At 35.0% G+C, this 25,571-nt stretch overlaps 1 protein-coding gene across 1 annotated transcript in view; it reads right to left on the bottom strand.

Moving 5' to 3' along the window:
* The window catches only part of Scel (sciellin), a 117,812-nt gene that overhangs the window by 29,986 nt on the left and 62,255 nt on the right, over positions 1-25,571 (bottom strand). The window contains exons 24-30 of the mRNA XM_077795479.1: positions 24,859-24,918; positions 24,665-24,721; positions 17,033-17,095; positions 12,382-12,453; positions 9,693-9,767; positions 5,197-5,305; positions 3,129-3,231 (exon numbers count right to left, since the gene is read on the bottom strand). Of these exons, the coding sequence (XP_077651605.1) occupies positions 3,129-3,231; positions 5,197-5,305; positions 9,693-9,767; positions 12,382-12,453; positions 17,033-17,095; positions 24,665-24,721; positions 24,859-24,918 (539 nt within the window). The remainder of the gene's footprint in view (positions 1-3,128; positions 3,232-5,196; positions 5,306-9,692; positions 9,768-12,381; positions 12,454-17,032; positions 17,096-24,664; positions 24,722-24,858; positions 24,919-25,571) is intronic.

Genomic DNA, 25,571 nt, shown 5'->3' with positions numbered 1-25,571 from the left:
GTGTCTACAAAATAGTTTATAAATTCAATTTCTCACTAAGACTGGTTTCTCACATAATTATTGAGTTTTCAATTTCTTCAGAAAATGTTCTTTAAAAACAGAAGCTATAGCTTAAACAATTGAGAAATAACAGCACCTCACAGAATGTAAGACATTGTGCTAAGTATAATTGATAAAACATATGTTAGTAAATAACATTTATAGACACACCACAAAAAATTCTGCATACTTGATAGTTCATTTTATTTTTATAAGCTTTCTGTAAGTACAAAGTGCTACATAATAGGTATGTATGTAGAATGTGTTTGTAATCCATAACAATTACTTCTCATAGATTATTTGTACACCCAGACTTTGAAATGCATGCAAAGAAAATTTAACAAATTATAGCATGTTAATTATACATGTTATATGATTTTACCTATTATCTATAAATCTATTTCCTTTTAAAAAAATAGTCTATAAAAACTATTCGTCTGATAAATTGAAGGATGATATCAAGGTCAAATTGCTCATATGTCCCATGTAGTTCAATAAACTTAACAAACACACATACTGACATATTTCTAACAAGCAAACCCAAATTCTAGAATCAGAGAACCAGAGTAGCAAAAAGGGACCTTAGAAGTCATTTTGTCCTATGCTCTTCATGTTACAAATAATGTCACAGAGATCTAGAAAGTTTAAGTGATTTTCTAAGGTCCATACAACCTTTTATGTTGACATCTTTGTGCAAAACTTTATAAGAAAATTTCTATCAGCATTTCTTTTGCAGATAAAAAAAGCATATGTTACTTTCTGTAGTATATTTGTCAAGATTTCAATAATGACTGTGAATCCAAATTCTCAGTGGAATAAAAGTGAATAAATGAGAAATTTGGTAACAATCAAAACCATAATGCACAGCGAACATATAAAGCAGGGATGGACTTTTGACATTGGTTACTATAACCACCCGAATTAAATATATATATATGTTCTAGATGGACACAATACCTTTATATTATTTATATATTTTTATGTGGTACTGTGGATCGAACTCAGTGCCTCACGCATGCTAGGCAAGTGTTCTATCACTGAGTCACAACCCCAGCCCCCCAATTTTTTTTAAATCACTAAATCTAACCAGATACAAGGTGGTTGTTTTATGTATTTGACCTTACTGAGGGGAATTAGATTATTTATGCAATAGCAGATTTGTTGATTTTATACAAGAATTAATCTTCAGTGTAAAAGCTTTTCTAGATTATATACTCTCAAAATAAAACTCGTAACTTTTAATTTCTTAATGTTTTTCATCTTGATTTCCATGTGCCATCATCACTGAATCCATTTTGCTGAAAAAAAAGTGAAAAAAAAATTAGATATACAAATTCAGCACAAAAATAAGTCTACAATTAAGATTTTAAAAAACAATCTTTCATCTAGGGGAGAGTGGTGGATTAGGCATTCCACCTTTCCTTCCACTCTTGAATTCACTGATGTCCCTTTGGGCCACATGTAAACTACCAGATATCAGATATGCATATTCATAAAATGCTTGAGAGTCATCTTGACAACTTATATGTACTATAAAAAAATGCAGTGCCTATGAAGTGCACATGGGCAGGTGGGAAGGCACAAAGTCTCAGTCCTTGTGTAACCACACCCCCTAAAGTGTCATGGATTCCCGGGAGACAAAGTTATAGAGCTACCACCATGCGTATCAAGACCTATGATATAATGTTGGATCAGGATACGGCTGCTAAATTAGAAAGAAAAGCAAATATGAGAGCTGTCTTGGGGAAGCAGAAAATAGAAGAAGTATGAATATAATTAGGTTTATTCTTGAAATTGATTCTGCAGCCTGATGGAACGTGGGTTTCTGAATATTTTTCAGAGCATTTTCCAGATGTAGCCTCCCAATAGCTCATTAAGCTCACACATTTGTCATCAAGCTCCGTACTTTGGATCCCATGTAGGAATCCCAAATGTTCCTCTTTTCATTCACTGTGTCAACAAGATAAGGAAAAAAGTGTTGTTCAAGTTCTCTTCAATCTGATTTTGGTTATTTTATCTACTTAGTATTAAACCTAAAAATAAAATGTAGATACTGGCTTGTAAAAGTTGATCAAATGTCAAAGGACTTTATTTTGCTAACTTATGTCCTCTGTTCATCTTTTCAGTCAGCTTTTATACCTTTCTCACTTAGTTTATAGAAAATGTTCATTGAAGATACATATCCTTAATGGTTTCTCCTCACATTATCAATTATGATATGAGTCTAATTTATACTAATATTTGATTTATATTGTTAAAAACATTTAAATGTTATATTTAATAAAGAATCAACTCTATTTTTTTTTTCATTTAAAAGTAACATTAAGGGCTGGGGTTGTGGCTCAGTGGTAGAGAGCTTGCCTAGCATGTGAGACACTGGGTTCAATCCTCAGCACCACATAAAAATAAATAAATAAATGAAATAAAGGTATTGTGTCCATCTATAACTAAAAATATTTGAAATTAAAAAAGGATTTATTATCAGGCATGGTGGTGCACACTTGTAATCCCAGTTACTTGAGAGGCTGAGGCAGGAAGATTGCAGGTTCAAGGCTAGCTTCAGCAACTTAGAAGGACCCCAAGCTATTTAGCAAGATCCTGTCTTCAAAATAACAAGTAAAAAGTGCTGGGAATGTAGCTCAGTGGTAAAGGCCCTGGGTTCAATTCCTAGTACAAAAACCAAACAAACAAAACAAAAAAAGGCATTTACTGTACTGACAAAATTATCTAAAAAAATATATTCAAGTGTAAATGTAGAAGGTCACTCACAGAAATGGACTTCAATTTAAAAAATCAATTTATCAGCAAAGATCTAATTTTGTTTGAAAAAATGGGAAAATTTTTTAAAATAAATGACTTTTTTCTTAGTTGTATCTATGTCCTATGTAATATCAGAAGATAATATAAATATTGACTGATTTTATACCAGTAACACAATATTATCATAGTATAACTATATGCTGCTAAATTGTTAACCAAATATAATTAATTAATAAAATATCTTACTTTATTTCAATACATCATTTTCAACAATACTCAATGTACATTAGTAATAAAAGTGATTGTTCTTTACAGATCCTGACACTTACCCAGGACCTTGGAGTAGCAAGGTTCACAGTGTATTGTCTGTCTATAAATCCAAATACTGTCACCTGCTTGTAGATTTTCCAAAGGCTGTTTGCATATTTCACACTAAAGGAGAAAAAAACATAAATATAAAGTTTACATCATAGATTAAGTCTAGATTCTTGGAGGAACAAGGTAGAGAAGCCTTTTCAGTTCATTCAAGACCACCTTCCATAGCCTCACTCCAATGCAGCCTCAAAAAACCCCACAGGAAATTTGAGAGTATCCTGGTCCTATAATCCATGTGGAAAACTTTTCAAATGGACTCTCATGTCCTCTTTCTATCATGCTGGTATATTTCAGGGACTATCTACCACCGAAGTTATCTACTTAACTCCCAAGGGAGCAGATACAATAGTTTTTAATATTGGTTATGCCAAGGACAGGATGTTCACCCAATTTCTCAAACAAAAATACAAGGTAGCATTTATGGTTTTCTTACATAAGGTTTAGGGGGAAGATTTATTCTGAGTTGTGTTGGGTGACAGAAGGAGGAAAGATCTGGCCTCTCTTTTAGACTCTTCCACTACTGATTGGCTGAGTTCCAAGCAAGAGGCAGGGGCACTAATTACTCTCAGAAGTGGGTTCACTAAAGTGAATTGGCCTTGATTACTTTGACATGTTTAGACCAGTTCAGATGGCTCTCTATTAATTACCATGGCTACAGAACAAACTATCTTTTTCTACAAGTGTGGGGAACCTTTTTATTCTCAGTTTTGTTTTATAATGACATTGGAAATGGTGTCAAATCATTTAAAATATAATAAATGAAAGTTGTTCCTATTTACCAAAAGCAATAATCAGGAGAATTTTCTCTCATTTATAAAGTTTTATTCATAATAATTTAAAAGAAAGAGTTATATACCTTTATTTAATTGAATATATTTAATAATAGGAAGCGATTGCATATTCTTAGAATCAAATAATTATTCAATCTTCATAATATATTTTTATAATCCTCTATTGGGTGGGTTTTTCTTTGTTCAAAATAATGCACCAAATTTCTGATTGCTTTATGTTACTATCTGAAGGTAAATGGAGGAGAAACATTCAATTCACTAAGTATTACATCTATTTGGATTAGATAATTTGTATCAATCATAGAATGCCCGCACTGTAACTACCCATAGATTTGGATAAGTGGCTCTCAATTGGCTGCATATTAGTTCTATCTAAGGAGTTTTCAAAGTACTAATGCCCCCAAATTATCTCTGAGATTCTTGGTTTAACTGGGGCTGGTCCCAAGCATTCTGATAATTTCCCTTAATCGCTTCAGATGATTATAAGACGCAGGGCAGGGTTAAGAACAACTGGTCTAGTCAACAGGTAAGGAAATAGTCCAAGGCAATCTAGGTGGTTTCCAAAGTCACTCAGTCATAACTAGTGGCAGAGGCAGAACCAGAAGTCAGGTCTTCAGATTCTCAGCTCAGTGTTTGCTCATGCAATTATACCCAAAGCTGTCATGTTGACCCACCCAATGTCATTGCTGAGAAAAAAAAAATAGCTGATAGAAACCAAACTCTGAAATACTATGCTAATGAATGTCTACTATTATTTATTAAACCACAATTAATTGCAATTAGTCATAGGCTCAAAAGCAGATTGAGTTTTAACAATTGTTAAACCCATCAGGCCTAATTTCATGATGAAGAGTTGCTCGCTTTCTTCTCAAGTTTATTCTCTTCTTTTGATTTCATTATATATTTTATGCAATATGTGAATTATCAAAATGCTGCAGAAACTTTATAAAAAGAACAAGTGTTTATCTTTTTCACAGACTTAAATCTCTTGGGTAAGAATGAATAGATGTGTCAGTAATCAACTCTAAGCCTAAAAACCAAGATAGTAATTTTAAGCCTTTGAGGTTTAGGCTACAGAGCTCTGAGAAATATGTAAGTTGTGCATTATTAATGTGAATTACAGAGTTTCTGAATGCTTTCACTTCATTCCATGAATTTTAATAAATAATTATTTTAATTCCAGTTATTATGCCATTTTACATTTAGTTAAGTGTAATAAACACATGTTTACCTTAAAGCAAGTGGAATGGCAGCAAATCTGTAATTCATCTAAAATCATTTTCGTTTGTAAACCCAAGGGTTTGCGACAATAAGTACACATATCTCTTTCGATGACTGACCTGTAGACATATAAGCAATTAAAAATTAAAAAGAAATTTGCTACCATATAAAAGACAGAAGTCATGTAGAAATAGTATGTTACTTTTTAAAATTAAATTATTTATTCTAGTTTGTTATACACAATGGCAGAGTGCAATTCATTTCACATTACACATAGAGAGCACAATTTTTCAAGACACTAATGGTACACAAAAAATCACACCATTTGTGTCTTCATACATGTACTTAGGGTAATGATGTCTAACTCATTCCACGGTCATTCATTCCCCTTTGCCCCATCTAAAGTTCCTCCATTCGGTCCCATGCTCCCCTCACCCATCACCATTATGAGTCAGCATCCTCATATAGGAAACTACAGTAAAATCAAAAAAAGTGCAGAGTTTACTTATTCTAGTAATAGAATTGATTTCCTAGTTACCCCTAAGATGATGTCAAAGAATTAACATGAGGGAAAGTCTCAGATTATTAAACCATTAGCAATCAAGAATGCATATGAGCAGGACAGAGATGTTCAGTTTTCCTGCTAAAGTAGTTTATAAGGACCTCTTGAAGCTGGAAGAGGGTTTCTTAATTATTAATTTACCTCTATCAGTTTACAGATTACATGGGGAAAGTATGTTACAGATTAATGTAAAGGTTTTACACTTGAAATATTCAATAGGCCCCCAATAGAAATCCATTCAAGGGTGTGTTTATGAACTCACAAATGGTGGGTTTATAGTGCTCAAGGACTCCAAGGTCTAGAGTCACCACCCAGGGTAAGAGTCAGATTTAGGGATACCTATCATGACAAAGTTTATATTCTACAGGAAGACATAAAATTTGATTAGTTTTGTGAAACAATGTAAATGAATTATAGATGCAATCAACAGAATCCAGAAAAATTTAGATCATGCCACAGCATTAGGACAGGATTCTTTTCCTTTTGTAAGGTCTCAGGAGTGTCTTAAATCACACCAAGTAGTATTTATTGGATTTGAGGCTTTAGCACACCCGCCTGATATTTCCAGAGTAGGATACTTCATGGATAGTGAAATAAAAATAGCCAATACTGGGCCGGGGATGTGGCTCAAGTGGTAGCGCTGGCCTGGCATGCGTGCGGCCCAGGTTCGATCCTCAGCACCACATACCAACAAAGATGTTGTGTTGTGTCCGCCGAAAACTAAAAAATAAGTATTAAAATTCTCTCTCTCTCTCTCTCTCTCTCTCTCTCTCTCTCTCTCTCTCCTAAAAAAAAATAGCCAATACTTGTATAGTGCTTAACATGTGCAGTGTATTTCCCCAAGCCTGCGAATAAAAATTCAGCTACCCTTCACAACATTACTGAGAAGTCAGTATTGTTATTTTTAGCATCACTTTCTAGAAAGGGAAACTGGGGCAGAGAAAGGTCAGTATATTGCTGGTGTCATGCAGCCAGTGAGTGGCTTTGAATGGAGACAGTGTGATCCCAGAGTTTAGGCCTACCCATGAGGCCTACTGGGTTCCCTGTGTTGACAAGAGCTAGTCATACCCAGAAGCCAGTATAGTGTCATCAAGCCCATGAGTGAAGCAGAGAAGAGGGAAAATGGGAGGAAGAGAAAACCAGAGAAGAAAGGAATTAAAGTAGATAAACCTTTTCTGGTTTTATATTTTTAGTCATTCTAGCAATTTCTTGCTCATGCCTAAGTGCATAAGTAAATATTTTCCCCTTCACTTCATTCTCTAACTACTCACTTATAGATACCAGGCAAATATTTCCCTATGAGTTACCCATTTATATACAGATGTATGTGCATACACACCCAAATTTCCCATTTGTGACTATAAGCACTTTAAGAGCAGAAAGTATGTGCTTTCTATCTGCTGTCCATTCCACAGGCACTGAGCTAGGAACTGGGAGTACAAAGAATGGCTAGATGGTGTCCTCCTATGAGAAGCTGTTTCCCCTGGGGAAGCCAGACATGTGACTCAGTGATGACAGCATGACATGGATATGAGGGAAGAGGAGTGTCCACTGAGGAAGCAACCAATGCTGGGAGGAGTCAGGAAAGGCTTGTCCAGAAAGTGCATATGGTTAGGCTGGAAGATGAAGGAGCTCTCAAGGTGGGCTCATTGGGGTTCATGATGGAGGAACCAAGCACAGTGAACAAGATAGATGGAGCTGCTCCTCCCTGAGGGCATTTGCAGTGATTGACCATCTGTCAGTGTTCAGCAGGAGCAGATTCTAAAAGCCCATAAAGAATGTGTTAAAAAAAAAAGGTCTTTGTTTTATAATGTACGCAACCACTTTTAATGGGATTGATAGGCTTGGATAAGTACTGTGGGGACACAGCCAATTTCACGCACTCACTAACCAACAGCATGAGTTGCTTGACCTACTGGGCTTACAGAGAACTTACTGACAACTAAGAAAAAGTTCATGAACTGCCTCAGGCTAATTCTCTAATTCTTCATATTAACAGAAAGACTTTAATGAAGCATATTTCCCTTCATTACATTAACAATAAAAATATGAGTGCAGGTAGAATTCTGATATTGGTGTTGTCCTTAAAATTAAGGATTATACAATTAGTCATAGATATTTACAAAGGATTATGAAAAATCTAGCTTTGGTTTGGTTTTTGTTGTTGTTGTTACCTACATAGTGTCTATAATTCCAATGTTTGTATAGATTACTTTATTCCTCAGAGAAGTGTAACATAAAGGCAGGACACCCAGCAGAGCATTGATAATGGGAACAATCTTGGAAGATTATAATAAAGGGGCTATATTTTTATTTTTGACTGGCAGATAATAATTATATATTTTTATCTAACATGATGTGATATTTTGATATATGCATAAAATTTATAATGACCAAATCAAAGTAATTAGCATTTCTGTCTCAAATATTTATTATTTGTGTTAGGAACACTCAAAATCCTTTCTTCTAATTATTTTGAAATAAATCATACATTGTTGTTAGCTCTGCTCATCCTACTGTGCTACAGAACTCTAGAAGTAATTCTCCTGTTTGTATTTTGATACCTGTTATCTATCCTCTCTCTATCTTGTCCTCCACAACCTGGACCATTTTACTCTCGACTCCTATGAGAGTAACTTTTTTTAGCTTCCACATAGGAGTGACAAAATGTGGTACTTGTCTTTCTGTACCTGACTTATTTTACTTAACATAATGTTCTTTGGGCTCATTTGCATTGCCACAAATAAAAGGATTTCATTCTTTTTATGACTGAATACTATTCCATTGTATGTATATATCCAAAACTTTTCTTTTTCCATGAATCTATCATTGGACATCTAGATTGATTCCATATCTTGGTTATTATGAATATTGCTGCGATGAACCGGGGGTAAAGCTATTTCTTTGGCATACTGATTTCCTTTCCTTTGGATATGTACCCAGTAGTGGAATTGCTGGGTCTATGGAAGTTCCATTTTAGTTTATTGAGGAACCTCTATATTGTTTTCCATAATGGTCATACTAATTCACTTTCCTTCCATCAGAGAAACAGATAAAATTGTGATGCTTGGTTCACCCATATTCTCCTTTGTGAATGGGACATAGGTTCATGTGCTCAGAAAACATTTACTGAGTATCTGTTAGACACCAGCATTGGAGGCTGAAGCTATGCATAAAAACAAGATATATATACCCTTGCTCTCAATGAGTCATATTTCCAGCCCTTGCTATAGAGAAACTGGTAGAATATCAGATATTTGCATTAAAATTTGTTTCCAGTGATTGGGTTGAAAAGCTAATTATTTTCATTTACTTCACTGCAAATCTGCAGGCCACACACTCCTGAGTGTCATCTAGGAGTGAACATTGGGCCCCACTGAACATTAAACAGTAGAAGATCACTAATAGCAAAAGCCTGGAGTGGGGTCAGTTCACCAGCACTAAATCAATACTCATCATAACTCTCCCCCTGGGAACTGCACTTAGGTCCAGGGTAGGTCTTATCAGTAAGTATATCCACACAGCTGCTTGTAAAGTGAGATGGCTTTGAAAAACCACAAGGAGGGAGGGCTGAGGGTAGTCTAGTAGTACAATGAAGCCTAGATGCTAATAATGTGGAATTGGGGACCCCTGGGATTCATCAACAGCAAAAGGGCTGGCCTGGAAGGCTGCTGCAAAGAATGGAAAGGATTTTTGGAATAATGTGCATCAAAATTAGAGATCAGCAACAGCAGGAGACCAAGAGGCAAATTCTTGGATGCCGAGTTATATTCCCTTCTTGTACATACATAACAATTATCATTAGGAGAGCTATCTCGAGAACAAATGATAATGAGAATATATATGTATGTGTATATGGGTTTTGTGTGTGTGTGTATGTGTGTGTGTGTGTGAGTGTGTACACTAATGTATACTTTTGTGTTTGGAAATATAGACATGCTTACCGATCTGAAGTTGAATAAACAGTTTGTATATATTTTCCAGAAGTATTCTCCTGATATCCATCTTTTGGTGATTTACTAGAAACAAACATATATGAACATATGAGAGTCTATCTGTTTTCTCTAGTATCAATGTCATATCCATACACTGATGGATTGTAAGAAAACACACACATACAGCCTTATTATTATTGTTTTTTGTTACCCTGCAAGTCAGGATAATGCTTTGACACTGATTTTTTAATCTGTAGAAGTACTGATGCACAAAATGCCTCCAAGTTGATATATCATCAAAGTAAATATAGAGTAGGGTAAGGAATATAGGAACAAGTGTGAGTAGGTAAATAAGTCAACATTTTTTTCATAAAATGTCTACTTTCACCCCACTTGTTCACTAAAACTATTTACAGTCTAACATAAAATAAAGGTAACACACAAAGCCCAAGCAAGGCAGGCAAACACACATACACCATTCCCAGGGAACAATGGAGACACATGAGCTTTTAGAGAAAGCTCTAGACATTTTTATTTTTACTTGAAAACATGCAAGAAGGAGTAATTTAGAATGAAAGCAAAATTTTAAGTACAATTTTAAAAGTCCTCTCTTTTTCATTTTGTAGATTGTCCCAGCTTCTAAACGTCACTTCTTCTGTAGACCAATGAATCTGTTGTGAGCTAACCAGTTGGCTCCTCATAATTGCTTCCCCAAAACTTAGGCTACCTGGGAATATATTACGATTCAACTCAACATGTTGCTACTATTTCAAGCAAGTGATAATTCTACATCCCTCACATGAGATTTTTTAATGAGAAATCTCTCTCTCCATCCAAACAGTCCATAGGCAGACTGCTGTCAGAACTAAAATCTACTTCCTGGAGCACATTACCCCTCAATGCCAAATAAGAGTTTGCACATATTTGTTCATGATGCATATATCATTACTTTTATTTTATTGATGAGGAAACTGAGAACTGCAGAATAGCTTTGCCAAGACTACATGGTTAATAAATGGCAAACAAAGACTCAACCCAAATCTGATTCTAGAGACTCGACTCTACAATGCACTGTCTGTCAGTGGAGATTTTAGGGAAGTTAGGGGTGTTTGGGGTTGCATCACCACTTTGTTAAGTTAAAGGAGGGGAAAATCAATCTTTCCAGAATGTTCTGCCTTGTAAACACTTGGCCTGGCATGCAACAATGTCATCTATTATCTTTTATAGTGATTTTTCTCAAACCTAAATGTGTATCAGAAACACATGACAAGTTTGTTAAAATGAGATTTCTGGGTTCCACTTGCAAAGCTTTTGATCTGGCAGGTCTAGAGGGAGGCCAAAGAATTTTCATCTCTAGCAAGTTCTGAGGTGATGCTAGCCCAGAGTCCACACTGTATCAAAATGTCTAGAGTTAGATGTTTTATAGAATATACACAATTCTAGAAAACTAATCTTTTCCTTGAAAATCAATACTGCAATTATTGGCATGAGTTCCTGTAAGATATTTCTTTAGAAATCAAAACGTATTGGTGTAATATCCCTTAGAGCTGATGATGCGTGAGAGAAATTATTATGGAAGAAATGCCTGTTATTTTCTAATTCTATTTTACAGTATTTGGAGTCTTGACTTCATCGTAATATTTTTTTGATACTATTTATCTACTTACCAATGTTTTTCAACTACTTGTTATTTTAAAATTTACTCTGACGCAGGTTGAAAGGTACCACAGATGTGGGGGTAGCATTACTTCCTGTGTTCCAGACTGGCAGCAGCACATGCCTCATATTTAATAAAATTGGAGCCAATTTTGGTTTTGTATTATTTTATAATATTTTCTGTTTTCTTTAAAAATGTCAACATAAAATTATAGGTGAAAAAATCATTTTAAAATATTTTATATGTAAGTTATTTAAAAGAGGGCAGAAATCATTGTTTTCAACATACCATAGAGTGCAACGTAAATTAAGACAAAAATCAAATTGGAAGTTATATTTTAAAGGATAAATTATGCATGGGTTTGAAGAACCTTTTTTGGAAAATTGCTCACTTTCCCTCATATATGAAGTTTATTGGAGCTCCTGAAGGTACCCTGCACCCAGAAGATTCACCAGGGCTACTTCTGCTCTAAGGCCTCTTACATGTCACATGTATCTGCATGGGTGTGCCCAACCATTAGATTACACAACAATTAGGACAATGCTTGTTTTCATGCTCCTTGAAAACCAAATGGGCTGTGAATGTGTGACCTTAGTAGAGATTTTCCTCAAAATCCATCATGCCAATCAGCAGATTTCATGGGACATCCATTCTTTGTAATTTGGGTCAAAATATATCTGCTCAAAGTTATACCCCTTATTTCAGATTGGAGATAAACAATAGAAAAAGCCATTTAATTAAAGTGGGACTTCAAATTAGTATTGGGATATTTGTGTAGTTTACAAAGCTTGTTAAACCATATGGTCACATATGTCTATGTGAGAGCTTTCAAATGATAATCCTATTATGTACACATGTATTATATTAAACTATCACTTAGCTCATCCAGTGACTATAATTATTTATCAAGTACTTAATATCGGAAAATGCAGTACTATATGCCTAGACCTTAATACATTTCTAGGTGGTCTTCTTTTGTTAAACATAGACCATTTCAAAATTATAAAACAAAGAAAGATATTTTAATTATATTTCTAATACCTGTTTTCCACGTAGGTCCTTGTGTACACAACAGTGTCCTTTGGTCTTGTGTGCCTGGTATCAGCATTGGAACTGCAATACAAACCATTTTACTTCATGTTGAAAGTGTATGTATAAGAATAATAAAAACAACAAGGCTATTATCCAATTCAATGCAAAAAGTAATGTTGTATTCTTTCTTCTAGACTATAATTGTGGAAATCATGTTAAAGTGCTATTAATTAAATTCTGCAAAATTTTATTATTTCTCCTATTTTGTTCTTAACTTCCACTGTGCTGACCTACTTTCAGAGTATTAGCATGAAAATCAGTCATTCAGTAAATCTGCTCAGAGCGGGAAGATTATTTTCAATATCTGTGTAATGTGTTTTAGTGTGTCTTTCCCTGATGTCCCATTCATATTTCCTACCCACAATTCTCCCCATAAACCTCAAATAAAAATGAATCATAATTTAACTATCCTAACAGCATCTGATTTAATGAAGTATCTAGATCTATCTAAAGAATGCCAACATTAAGGCTGGACAGGTAGCTCAGTGGCAGAGAGCTTGCTTAGCACCCCAAAGCCTTGAGTTCAATCCCCAGTACTGCAAAACAGAACAAAACAACAAAACCCACTACTATCACAATTTCATGCTTTTTGTAATTATAGACTTCTTAAGGAAAAATGCATTTTACAGTTCCTATCCAGATGTTCCAAGAAAAAACCAAGTTGCTAATAACACTTCCATGTAATGTTATATACATATAACCCCAGATAAAATTAGAAATGTCTTCATTTCAAAGGAAGGGTCAGAGGCCAACCTTAGTAACTTAGCAAGACCCCATCTCAAAATAAACAGTGAAAAGGGCTGGGGATGTAGCTCAATGACAAATCACCCCTGGGTTCAATTCCAGTACCAGAATAAACAAACAAACAAGAACAGTCCTGTTGCTTATTGTACAATCAATTAAATACCTGAAGCTGTCCTTGGTTTCATAGGAATAGGAAGTGCTTCTGGTAGACTCATTGTGCAAAGTTTTGGTGAATCCATTGACTTGGCCACCTAGCCTGAGAGAGTAAACATAGTGTACTTGTCACTTAAAATCAGTCACTTAAAAGTTTTTTGCTTTATTAAACTTTGGTTCCATTAACATTACTTTACCTACAATTAACATTACTTTACCTATGACTGTCTGATGTCTGCACAGATATACATAGAGTACACTCATTATTTCTCTCCCTCCACAGAAACCAGACTTTAAGAATATCCACAAGCACATGCCACATTGTCTGCTGCTAGGACAGAATACCTTTTTATCAAAGCTTGAAACCATCAGAAATAGATTCCTGCAACATTTTCACACCAGCAGTGTCATTTTATAAAGCTTCCCATGGTACAACATATCTGAGAATTTATCAACTTAATGAAAATGATCCAGGGGTTGCTCTGAGACATTCCAGTTTCCATTTTGCTTTTAATGAAAGGCAACACTTTGAAGATTGCAGAAGAACTCTGACCTAGATTTCTGCTAATCTAAAAATGTCACCAAGTTTCATAGAGTGGAGACACATTTGCTTTTTCCTATGGAACAGAAGAAATTCTTAATGCAAGAATAGTGAACATTTTAGCTCCTTCTCTTCCTCCATGTTAGCAAACTCTGACACAGGAGAGACTTGAAAACCTACAGGAGAGTTCAGATCTTAATCAAGCCTTATCATTCTCAAACAGGCTGTTCTTTCCATTTCCAGAAAGCTCTTAGAGAAGAGGAGAACATTTGTTCACATATCATCTCTGACATACAGAAAATCACCTCTGGTTTTAAGGCAGCTGTTTCATGAACATATATGACTAAGTTCAAATGATACTAAGTAGTGAAAATGTAGAATTAATAGTATTAGGTTTTTAACATGATTATCACAATATGTCACTCCAGGAATAGTAAAACTAACTTGGAACTGTTTAAAAATATTCAAATCATATGACACACAATAAAAAACCCACTTACAAAAAATTGATAGCTTCAAAGAACAAAGATTATCAGTGAGATTGAAATATGTCTGCGTTGTCCTCAGCAACATAAAATAAAAAATAAACAGTGTGCAAAATCCACAAACAGAAGAGGGAAAGGCTTTGAAAATAGTACTATTATGGACTATTGTAGTCCCTCCAATTCATATATTGAAGCCCTAACCCTCCATGTGACTGTGTTAGCTCTTCATTAATTCTTCTAATGAAACCTCATTTCATAAACAAGCCCAAATGAAATTGGTACACCTTTCAAATCATATTAAATAGGAAGTTTCTTAATTATACGTAATTATTAATTTTTTTTCTGAGTAGAATTTTTTACTGTTAAGATACTTGTTACATAACATCAGTGTTTTTCTAAGTGGAAGTCATGGAGAAGATGCTGGCTTTTTGTTTTGTTCTAAAGGCATATGAAAGCAGGTTTTCTAGAGTTAACAATTTTGATAAATGAAATTTTTATGCATTACAATTCCTATTACAAATATAGAGCACATTTTTTTCATATCTTTGGTTGTACACAAGGTAGAGTCATATCCTTCATATCTTCATAGATGTACTTAGGGTCATGATGACCATCGCATTCCACTGTCTTTCCTACCCCTATCCTCCTTTACTTTACCTCCCTCCCCTTTTCCCCTTTGCCCTATCTAGAGTTCATTTAATCCTTCCATCCTACCCCCCACAGCATATTATGAATCAGCATCCTTAAATCAGATAAATCATTTGGCATTTGGTTTTTTGGTATTGCATTATATTCTCCAGCTCCATTCATTTACCTGCAAATGCCAAGTTTTTATTCTCTTTTCATGCTGAATGATATTCCATGGTGTATATTTACCACATTTTCTTTATCCACTCATCTACTGAAGGGCATCTAGGTTGGTTCCATAGTTTAGGTATTTTGAATTGTGCTGCTATAAACATTGATGTGGCTGTGTCCCTGTAGTATGCTGTTTTTAAGTCCTTTGGGTATAGATTGAGGAGTGGGATAGCTGGGTCAAATGGTGGTTCCATTCCCAGTTTTCCAAGGATTCTCCATACTGCTTTCCAGTTTGGCTGCACCAATTTGCAGTCCCAGTGTGCCTTTTCCCTCACATCCTCTATCTATCACCATACACAAAACTCAACTCAAAGTGGATCAAGGACCTAGGAATTAGACCAGAGACACTGCATCTATTAGAAGAAAAAGTAGGTCCAAATCTCCATCATGTAGGATTAGGCCCCAACTTCCTTAATAAGACTCCTATAGCACAAGAATTAATATCAAGAATCAATAAATGGGATGTATTCAAACTAAAAAGGTTCTTCTCAGCAAAAGAAACAATCAGTGAGGTGAATAGAGAGCCTACTAATTGGAAACAAATTCTTACCACACGCATGTCAGAGCACTAATTTCTAGAATAAAAAACTCAAAAATCTTAACATCAAAAAAATAAATAACCCACTTAATAAATAGGCCAAGGACCTGAACAGACACTTCTCCAAAGAAGATATAAAATCAATCAACAAATATATGAAAAAATGTTCAACATCTCTAGCAATTAGAGAAATGCAAATCAAAACTACTCTGAGATTTCAAATCTCATTCCAGTCAGAATGGCAGCTATTAAGAATTATTTACTTTTTTAATTTCAAACCTCAATCACTTTCAAATAATATTTGAATGAGCTTGGTTAATTGTAAGTCACTCCTGTTCCCAAAATAGTGAATGGGTTTCCAGAATAAGCAGATCCTACTGAAAAATTATCCTGCCTCATTCTATCAAAGACTTTCTTAGGATCATGATAAAAGATGGCAGAAGATGATTTGGACAATTAAGGGAAGAGAAAGAAACTGTCTGTTAGATTCAAGAGCCTTTTGTAGACATTATGGGGGAAAAAAAGTGAGTCAGCTTTTTCCCAAGCTTTTCCACTGTCTGCAGAAAATATTATTTCTCAATATTTGAATGACAATTATTAAATTGTCACACACATACACCACCACCACCACCACACCAGGAAAGTAAAAAATGCCACAGGAAGGTAAATTTTTTTAAAAAGTAATATATTGTATTTTTAGGCTTTTTTCATATTTAGGGAAAAAACTGCTAAACATGAAAATTTATTAATTCCTTTCCAATTTAAACATTGATATTAACAATGAAATACTGCTTCTATCCTAATTTTCCTTATAGTGGCAAATGAAGCATTACAGTTTTAAAGCCCTTATACTTTGTGGTGTAAAGAAATTTCAAAATTAGGTCCTGTTTTGTGGCTGTGAGCAATTTGTGCATTTTTTAGCACAAGGTATCCAAGGAAAAGATTTTCAGAGTGTGCTCTGCATCTCTGAAGACCTACCAAGCAACAGTAAGTAAAAATAAATCTTCACAGACCACATAAAGAGCTTTGAATTTCTATGACGCCTTTTACACTAAGCAATGGAACAGCAGGCCTAAGTCAGAAAGTCTAACGGAATTAGAATTTTGTTAATTTTTTTGTATCAGCTATTAAGCAACTGGTACCATAATTTTTTTTTGTATTTAGATAGTCTTTATTTTTAAAAACAATAATACAATCAAGTCCCCAGAAAATCTTCTAAGATCACACACTTCACACAGGGGCAAACTCATAATAAAGAAAGTAAATTATAATGAACCTTACCTTCCATTCTTTTTTTCAGACACATGAGAATTTTCTTCAATTAAATTTTCTTGGTCCTGGTCTCTAGTTAACAACACAATTTTGGAAAATAAGCACATATTAGAGTTAAAAAATTAAACCTTAGTACATAATGTTAGACACAGTGATTTGTGGTCTATAAAGTGTGTGGAAGATCAGAAATTGGATGTTGAGCTATTTGGCCCAACTACCAGTGGATCAAATATGAAAGCACAGGTTGGGTGGAACCCCATGGTAGAGTACTTGTTTGCAGGCAGAGCATCTGGGTTCAACCCCAGGAATGAAAGAAAGAGAAAGCAAGCAAGAAAGGATAAAGAAAAGAAAGTGTGAATTACATTGTGAGAGAAAAGTAAAAAAAAAAAATTATATGTTTTTTGGAAGGTTTGGGAAGTCTTGTCTGAAAAGACACCATTGATTTATATTCACAGTCAGCTAACATTTAATGAGCACTAAGTTTGTATCACAAAGTTGTAACTGTGTATTTTTACATGATCTCTTTCAGATCTCACAAAACCATATAGGAAGGCATCTAGGACTCGGAAAGACTGAATTTTCTAAGACCAATAAACTAATTTATGGAAAGTCAAGATTTAAGGCCATGTCACCTGCCCACCGAAAATCGACTCTTGAATTTTTATTGGAGTCTTCATTCAGACTTCTGGAATAATCAAAACATAAGACAATAACCCAAAATGTTAGTCAATAATTTATGATGAGAAGGATAAATGGAGTGATTGGATTCTTAAACCTTGGGATCCATTAATGATTTCACAAGTTTTCATGAGATACAATGTCCTCTGATATGTTAGTTGCATTCCAGCTATTTATATATTTATAACATTGAAAATTCCTGGGGTGTGTGTGTGTTTATGAGTTTAGAAAAGGCTTTGTCTGTCATGAACTCTACTGAGCAGGAGAATTGCTAAGGAGTCAGATCAAGAAGGTTCATCTCTTCCCTTTCTTCCCTGGGTAAATTAGTCAACTTTTTAAGATTCATTTTGTAAAGGAAGTTACTAATATCCAATCTCTCAAGTCATGATGAAAAAAAATAAAACTTAGGGCACAGTGAGCACACTTGTGAGTGAATTGAATAGGCTTACATAAAGTAGAACTAATGGAAGTATAGAGATGCAGGAGCACTACTGATTCACAGTTTTGAGGGACTACATTTTGTTGTTATTTCTATCCTAAATTTTCACATCTTTGGAATTAATTCCAGTTCTTAAAATTGTCCTTGCCATGCCCTGAGTTTAACTAAAGTTGTAATACATGGAATGAATATATAGACTTGTACTCACAAAATTAATATTGATAAGGACAAAGAAGACTATAAACATTCTCATCTTTATGTGGAGTGAGATTTAATACTTTTTACATAACATTCAAGTCATCAGTAATTGATAGACGATGGAAATTAGGCACTATTGAATAGCCACACTTAAACCTTATTTTTAAAATACTAGCTGATGCTTTTCAAAATGCAAAAATTTAGGGTAAATTACTTTTTAATGTGAGTTACAGTAGAAATATTCCAATTTGTGTACGTAAAAAGTATGACAGTTCAGAGGCAGCCCAGAAGTATCAAAATCACTAGGTTTTTTGATCTGAATGATATCAAATTCTAAACTGAATTTCTGTTGAAAGACAATAGAAAGAATCAGATATAACTTTCCTATGTCTATACGTGAATACACTACCAGTACAACTCCACATTATGTACAAACACAAGAATGGGAAGTTCTACTTCATGTATGCATAATATGTCAAAATATATTCTATGGTCATCTAAAAAGAACAAATTTTAAAAATGAAAAAAAAAATTCTAAATTGAACTTCTCAACTTGACAGCTAAACCTGTGTAAGGTGATCTCCCAGCTCACCTCCTGAAAATTTAGAAATGGAGACAGAAGGCTTTGGGTTTTCCTACCCCCACCATAGTCTTCATCAATTTCTGGAGCTTCCTTCTTGGTATCAGGGGCTGCTGTGCTACCTTAATGGCCTTAGACATTAAGTGATCCTTCCCTTAATGTTTCGAATAATACTTCACTAAATACTTGGGAATGAAGGAATGAAATTAAATGGAGTATCCATCATCCAGTTTCCTATAACAACAAACTGGAATGAATGGCAGCAGTACATGGGAAAGATCACCAGGACACATGAATCTTGGAAAATCAGAATTTTGTCCTGGAAAGTCATTCCCCCTCTACTGCCAACACTGGAAAAACTTTGCACTACGTTTAAGGCAGCTGATCACTTTTATTACAACTTGAGGGTAGGTCTCACATGATCTTACACAGAGTATTTTTTCCATAAATATGTGAAGATGAAAGGTAAAGATGGCCATCTACAAGCCAAAGAGAGAGGCCTGGAACAGATTCTTCCCTCTTGGCCTAAGCAAAACTAACCCTGCTGACAGCTTCATCTCAGACTTCTAGCCTCCAAAGCCAGACAAAGTAAATTTCTATCTTTCAGCCATCCAGTCTGTGGTCCTTTGTAAGTGCAGTCCTAACAAATGAATTCAGACTTCTTCTCCCTCACAAGGTGATTGTTTCTAATTTCTCAGCTTGATGGTGGACATTTTCCATTCCTCTGGCACTGTCCACTCAAGATTGCTGCAGATACTGCACCTTTGCTCTGTGTACACCTCTCATTCAACTCTTTCGGGCCATAGCTTCTTTTAAGAGGGAGAAAAAAAATGAATTTGAACTTCAGGAAGAAGGGGAAGCCAGAATCTTACAAATCCAACAACTAAAACTAGACAAAAACTGGAGCCCACGTAAGCCTTGGAAGAAGCATGCTCCCAAAGTGGTGTGAATCAACAAACCACATGGTTAGTGGCTTCATAGAATTTTTCTTTTTTCTTGTTTCATTAAATACTACATATCAAGTTTGGTTGAGTGGGCTATAAAATTTTAAGCTGAATGAGCTAGACTAATATTTAAAGCCAACATTTATTCCTGATGATGGAAAACACCAAATGAGCCAGCATGGTAACACACACCTGAGTCCCGGCAACTTGGGAGGCAGGGGAGGGAGGATCACATGTTTAAGGCTTAGCAAGACCCTGTCTCCAAATAAAAAGGGCTGGAGGTGTAGCTCAGTGGCAAATCCCCAGTCCTCTCCACACATACACACAAAGCACAAAATGTATATTTACCGAGCTTATTCACTCTCTTGGTATCATGAGCTAAATCAGAAGATCTAATGAAGTTCAGACTACCCATATACTTCCTAAGTCAAAGGATGTGAAAATAATTTTTGGTTTTTTAATTAACACCACATCTATTGCATGACGTCTTTTACACTATAGTGAAAGATGAAGAACTGTGAGTCAAAGTGTGAAAAATAGATTTTATAGAAGTTCAAGCCAAATGCTGCAGGCTTGAGCAGCAAAGGGATTCCAAACGCTTCCCGTGGTAATTGTAGCAAAAGGAAGACCTTATAGTTTACAAGCAGTTAAATTAATTTCAAGGAAATCATTAATTCTTTATAGATTCATAGAATTGCTAAAGAACAAATTATTAATCATTGCAACCAGTAATAATTTTTTAAATGTGGATTTCAAACATTGGGGAGAAAATAGGAGTCATCAATGGGGCAAAGCCACAGGTGATTTATTTTCCTCTGCCACATTAAGTAGTATAGTTACTGAGCAGGGGAAATGGAGATTCTGGGGACCAAGAAATTATGTCTCTTGCTATAGACATTTCCTAGGATAAGTTTTGATGTGATAAAATTATTACTTCACTTCTAACTGTTCTTCTCCTCTCGTATGAGTGTAGGAGGTACTTATTAATAGGTGGCAATATGCTTCTCTCTATAGAGCTAACTTAATTTGCTTTTGCAGAGTATCATACACACTTAAAAAATTAAGAGTCTTCATATAAAACTTTTACTATGGTATTTATTTTTTGACAGGAACTAAATCTTAGGCATTGGACTATAGTTTAAAAGGAATTTTTGTCTCCCTGAAAGGAATATAGAATACAAAGAAGTAACTAGTATAATTCTCAATTTATTGACACAGTAAAATGAGTCCAGATTTACATGTTTTTACATTTTTTTTCAACAAAGATGTCTTATTAAAGAAATTAAGAGATCTATAGAGAAGTTGGACAATTTAGGTATTTTAAATATAAGATATAATTTCTAACTTCAGTGGCTCTTGTTCACCAAAATTCACTGAGATTATTGTGAACAACTGGGCATTTGAGTGCACACCTATAATCCCAGATACCTGGGGTCAGGGGCACAAGGCTGGAGAATTTCAAATTCAAGGCCAACCTCAGCAATCTAGTGAGGTCCTGTCTCAAAAGGTTTTATCTAGTTGGACTATCATAAAGCACTGATTAATTTGAGGTTTAGTCATTAATGCACAGAATATTTAACCTCATATGTGCCAGATACTGTGCCACTGTGCTAAACAGTATAAAGAATAAACACGACGGATCCAGTCCTTGACACTAATGAGCTTATAGGCAGAGAGAGAGAGAGAGAGAGAGAGAGAGAGAGAGAGAGAGAGAGAGGATTAAATAACAATTCTCTCTAAGGGACAAATGTTAGGGGACAGGAAGGACAGAGCTTGAGAACATCTAGAGGATGATGCACACATGGTGGGTAGGGCTTTCCAGAACCTGAGTGAGAGACACCTACACTGGTACCTGAAGGGTAAGCAGAAGTTATCCAGGCAGTAACATGGAAGGAGGAGTGAAGAGCAGTCCAGTGAGTGAGAGGCTGGTGGATAGAGTTTACTTGTAAGTGGGAAGGAACAGGAGTTGGGGTGGGAAAGCCTGCAGAGGCCAGATCATGATGGGCTTTGAAAACCAGGTTAAGCGGCAGGGTCATGACCTATTGGCAACGGGAAGCCGCTGAAGGATTTTAATTAGAAAAACAGGATCAGATTTGGGTTTTAAGAAGATCAGCTACAGTGATTGAAGGACATAAGTAAGACTGGCAGCAGAGGAACCCTTTGGAGACTGGACAAGCAGTCTGGATGACAGCAGTCCTAGGGTCATTTCCTGAAATGATGAGGAGAAGCACCAAAGTGATTGATTGATTGATGATGGGAAGTGAAGCAAGAGTCGAGGATTTCCCTGGGTTTATGTCTTGAACAGAAATAGGAGAAACAACCAGTAGGAAGACAGGAAGGAACTTTTCTATTGCTGGAAAACTAAAAACTTGGAGGTACATGTTAACAAATAGCCCTTAAAAAGATGAAAGTATAAAATCACAAATAGAACTTATTTTTTATTTTCTGCTTTACGTGAATGAATGCCTTTTCTCACTGGGAAGCCTTAGATGAACAGGTGTGCTTTTCTATATTCATTCAGGAGCAAAAATTCAGTTTTAATAATTAGTCTAACAGTTTATAGGCTACAGATAACTGAAGATCTCTCAAATGTTGGTTCATGTTGCTGCTAAAAGTCAGGCAATTTCTCACTGAATAAATAAAAATTCTGTGCACATCTGCATTTGTTCTGGTTGTTGTGTTCCAAGAAGCAGTTCAGGGATGCCTGCTTACATTCTGATAGATGATTGAAGTTTATTCAGCCCCTAACTGTGAATTAAATATACAGCTGCAGGAGATGTCAGCAAAGTCACATAAAAGGATTCTGATTCACTGCTGTTATACTATTAAATAATCAGTGCTTGTGTCTCACTGAATTGATGTAAAAGTGCCTTGTGGCTGTTCTTCCTACCAGGAGGTGTTTTAAAATACCCTTTTTTTTCTCTACCTGCATTTAAAATCAAGAGGGCAGCATGGCTGCAATATAGATAGATACAGGTGGCTGTATCGACTGAATGAAGTCACTCTTTTCAAAGAGTTCAGTATTTCCCATTTATCTGCTCTGTAACAATTCTTGGAATTTCTGGCTGATAATCATCAAATCTGGTGTGCGACCAAAGAATGATCAGGCACAAATCCTTCTTGTGGACCAAGATGCCATCTTAAAAGATCATGATAATGAATTTTTCAATTTCCTTTTTGTAGTCATCATACTTGTGGGAAGAAAATGTCCTGTTTCCATGTATGTTTGTTTAGGAGTTGTTGAAATACAACTTTTCGTAAAATTAGTCTCTTGCAAGTAAACGAAAAGCAGATGCTATGTTGCTATTGTCAACGTAGAACACTTGCCAGAGAGGCAGAGGCAGGGGAGAGGAGAGCAGCAGAGAAAAGAGAACAGGGGATGGGAGTGGGGGAAGGAGCGGGGCAGAGAGAAGTAGAGAGAGGGGAAAAAATTTTTTCCATTTTTAATTATTGTACAATATGATTATTAAATCTATTTCCAACATGATTGGAAACCTTTTAGGACTATTTCTAATGTAAAGAAAAGTCTACCCTAACAAATACCACTATGAAGAAATGGTTCTACTTAAGTTATTTCCATATAATTATCAGTGGCAAGATCTGAATCACAAGTTTCTTGTTATTTCAGCCAGTAAAACATTTCCATTCAAGGACTAGGGATGTAACCGAGTGAGAGAGTGCTCACCTAGCATGCTCAGGCCCTGGGTTCAACTCCCCAGATCCATAAAAATTATAAAATTTAAAAAATTTAAAAAGCCCTTTAACTATGTGTAGGGAAAACAGGGGAATAGAGATATGAAAGGTTGAAAGAAGAGAGTCGGTGGGCATTTAAACACAGATCTTCTGTTCTCCCTCTAGGTAGTGACATCAGACACAGTTAGATGGAGGTGTTTTCCTTCTTGAGAGGGCTACTAAGTATCTTTTAGTTCTAGTATCCTCTTCCACAAAATACTAGACTATTTCTCATGAGGTGTTGTTGTAAGGACTAAATGTATATAAATCGCAAGTCATAGGGGCTCTGCAAGTACTCTAAGCCTCAATTGCTCTTCATCTGCCTTCTGCCTTCCAAGACCCAAGACCCCAGTGATAAAAACACAGAAACAGAAAGAGAAAAATGAAGCACTGACGTAGAAAAGCTTAAGAGGCCAATTAGTGTGTTACATTGCCCTTTTCTCTGACTGGATTCAAAGTACTTTTTCATAAATAATTTATTGTCTTTCATCTCAGAATGTTGGGCCATGATTCCCAGCTATTATTTATTATGATAAAATATCAAGTCAGCAGAATGTTTTGAACTTCCAATACAGTATACACAGGTGAATAATCTATACTTTATTATATACTAATAAAGCACCTTGAGTGGAAGACATGATATAAAAATAGCAAACTCAAGGTGGAAGTTCAAGATTAAAATCTGCTGTGATGTTTGGCAAGCCTAGACAAATTGTAGATCTAAGCTTCTAAAGACCCTAAATTTCTTTTCCAAATTGGTTCAATTTCAAAAATATTTTTCTTTTATTTAATTTTATTCACTTTTCATTTCAGTCTTGAAACCCTGCTTCCTGTAGACAACAAATATTAAGTTGTTAGTGCAAAGAAGAAGCACGAAACTGATTCTAAAGTAGTTCAATTGATTCCAGAAGAGTGAGTGTTTCCTTGTAGACAGGATACACGTGGGCTATAAATGCATCCTCATTTGTAACACCAAAGAAAAATAAAAGCCTTCTTCAAAAAAGAAAGAAAATCCCTACCCTAGATAGAACCTTGGGAATATGTCAAAATAATCAGGCAAGGCCATTTACCGATTAGAGTTCTCCAGAGCTGAAGGTTTCACATTAATAAGATGATCCAGGTCTTGGCTATTTAAAGAGACAAAGAAAAATTCAGGTTAGTGAAATGTTTTGCAGGTTGAAATCAATAAAGCCATGATACAAATCCACATCATCCAGGGACAACAGAGAGATCAAAATGGGATTAACTGCTTTTATTTGAGTACCTCTGATTGTTTCTGATTACTACAGGATTCACTTTGATGAAGTTATCCAGATCTTGGTTTCTTTAAATGAAAAAAAAGGTAAAGAGAGCATTTAGTGATAAAGTTATTTTTTCCAACAATTAAAATATATTTTATTAGTGCATTTAAAAAATTGTTTTTAGTTTGTAGATGGATACAATACCTTTACTTTGTTTATTTATTTTTATATGGTGCTGAGGATCAAACCCAGTGCCTCACACATGCTAGCAAGAACTCTACCACTGAACTACAACCTCAGCCCCTATTAGTGCATTTTAATTACACAGAATAATGTAAATAATGTGCTTCATCATATTAAAAGATAAGTAAATCAAAGAAACATCAGAAAATAACAATGTGTGAAAATTATTTGTATTTAAGTGAACTTTAAAATATAGTTATGATACATGCAATTAGAAACTTAAATATTAGGTGAAATTCAGTGATTGTTAGTTTTTAGTATGACTTTGTGTGTGTTATTATAATTACTTTACCATTTTAAGCTATTAAATGACTGACCAAGAAGAACACAAGCAGATGCTATCATATATAACAACTCAGATTAAATTATTTAAAATCAAACATGATAAAATATTACAAATCAAAGTGATATAGAGTTGTTGGTGGTTTTTTTTTTTTGGTAAAATTGTTAAGGTTATAAATCTGCTTGAAATTATAATAAAACAAAATACTCT

This window comes from Urocitellus parryii, chromosome 2 (assembly GCF_045843805.1).
Source record: "Urocitellus parryii isolate mUroPar1 chromosome 2, mUroPar1.hap1, whole genome shotgun sequence".
In the NCBI taxonomy this organism is placed as follows: Eukaryota; Metazoa; Chordata; class Mammalia; order Rodentia; family Sciuridae; genus Urocitellus; species Urocitellus parryii.
The sequence above is the reverse complement of the archived record's forward strand: the minus strand, read 5'-3'. Positions and strand labels throughout refer to the sequence as shown.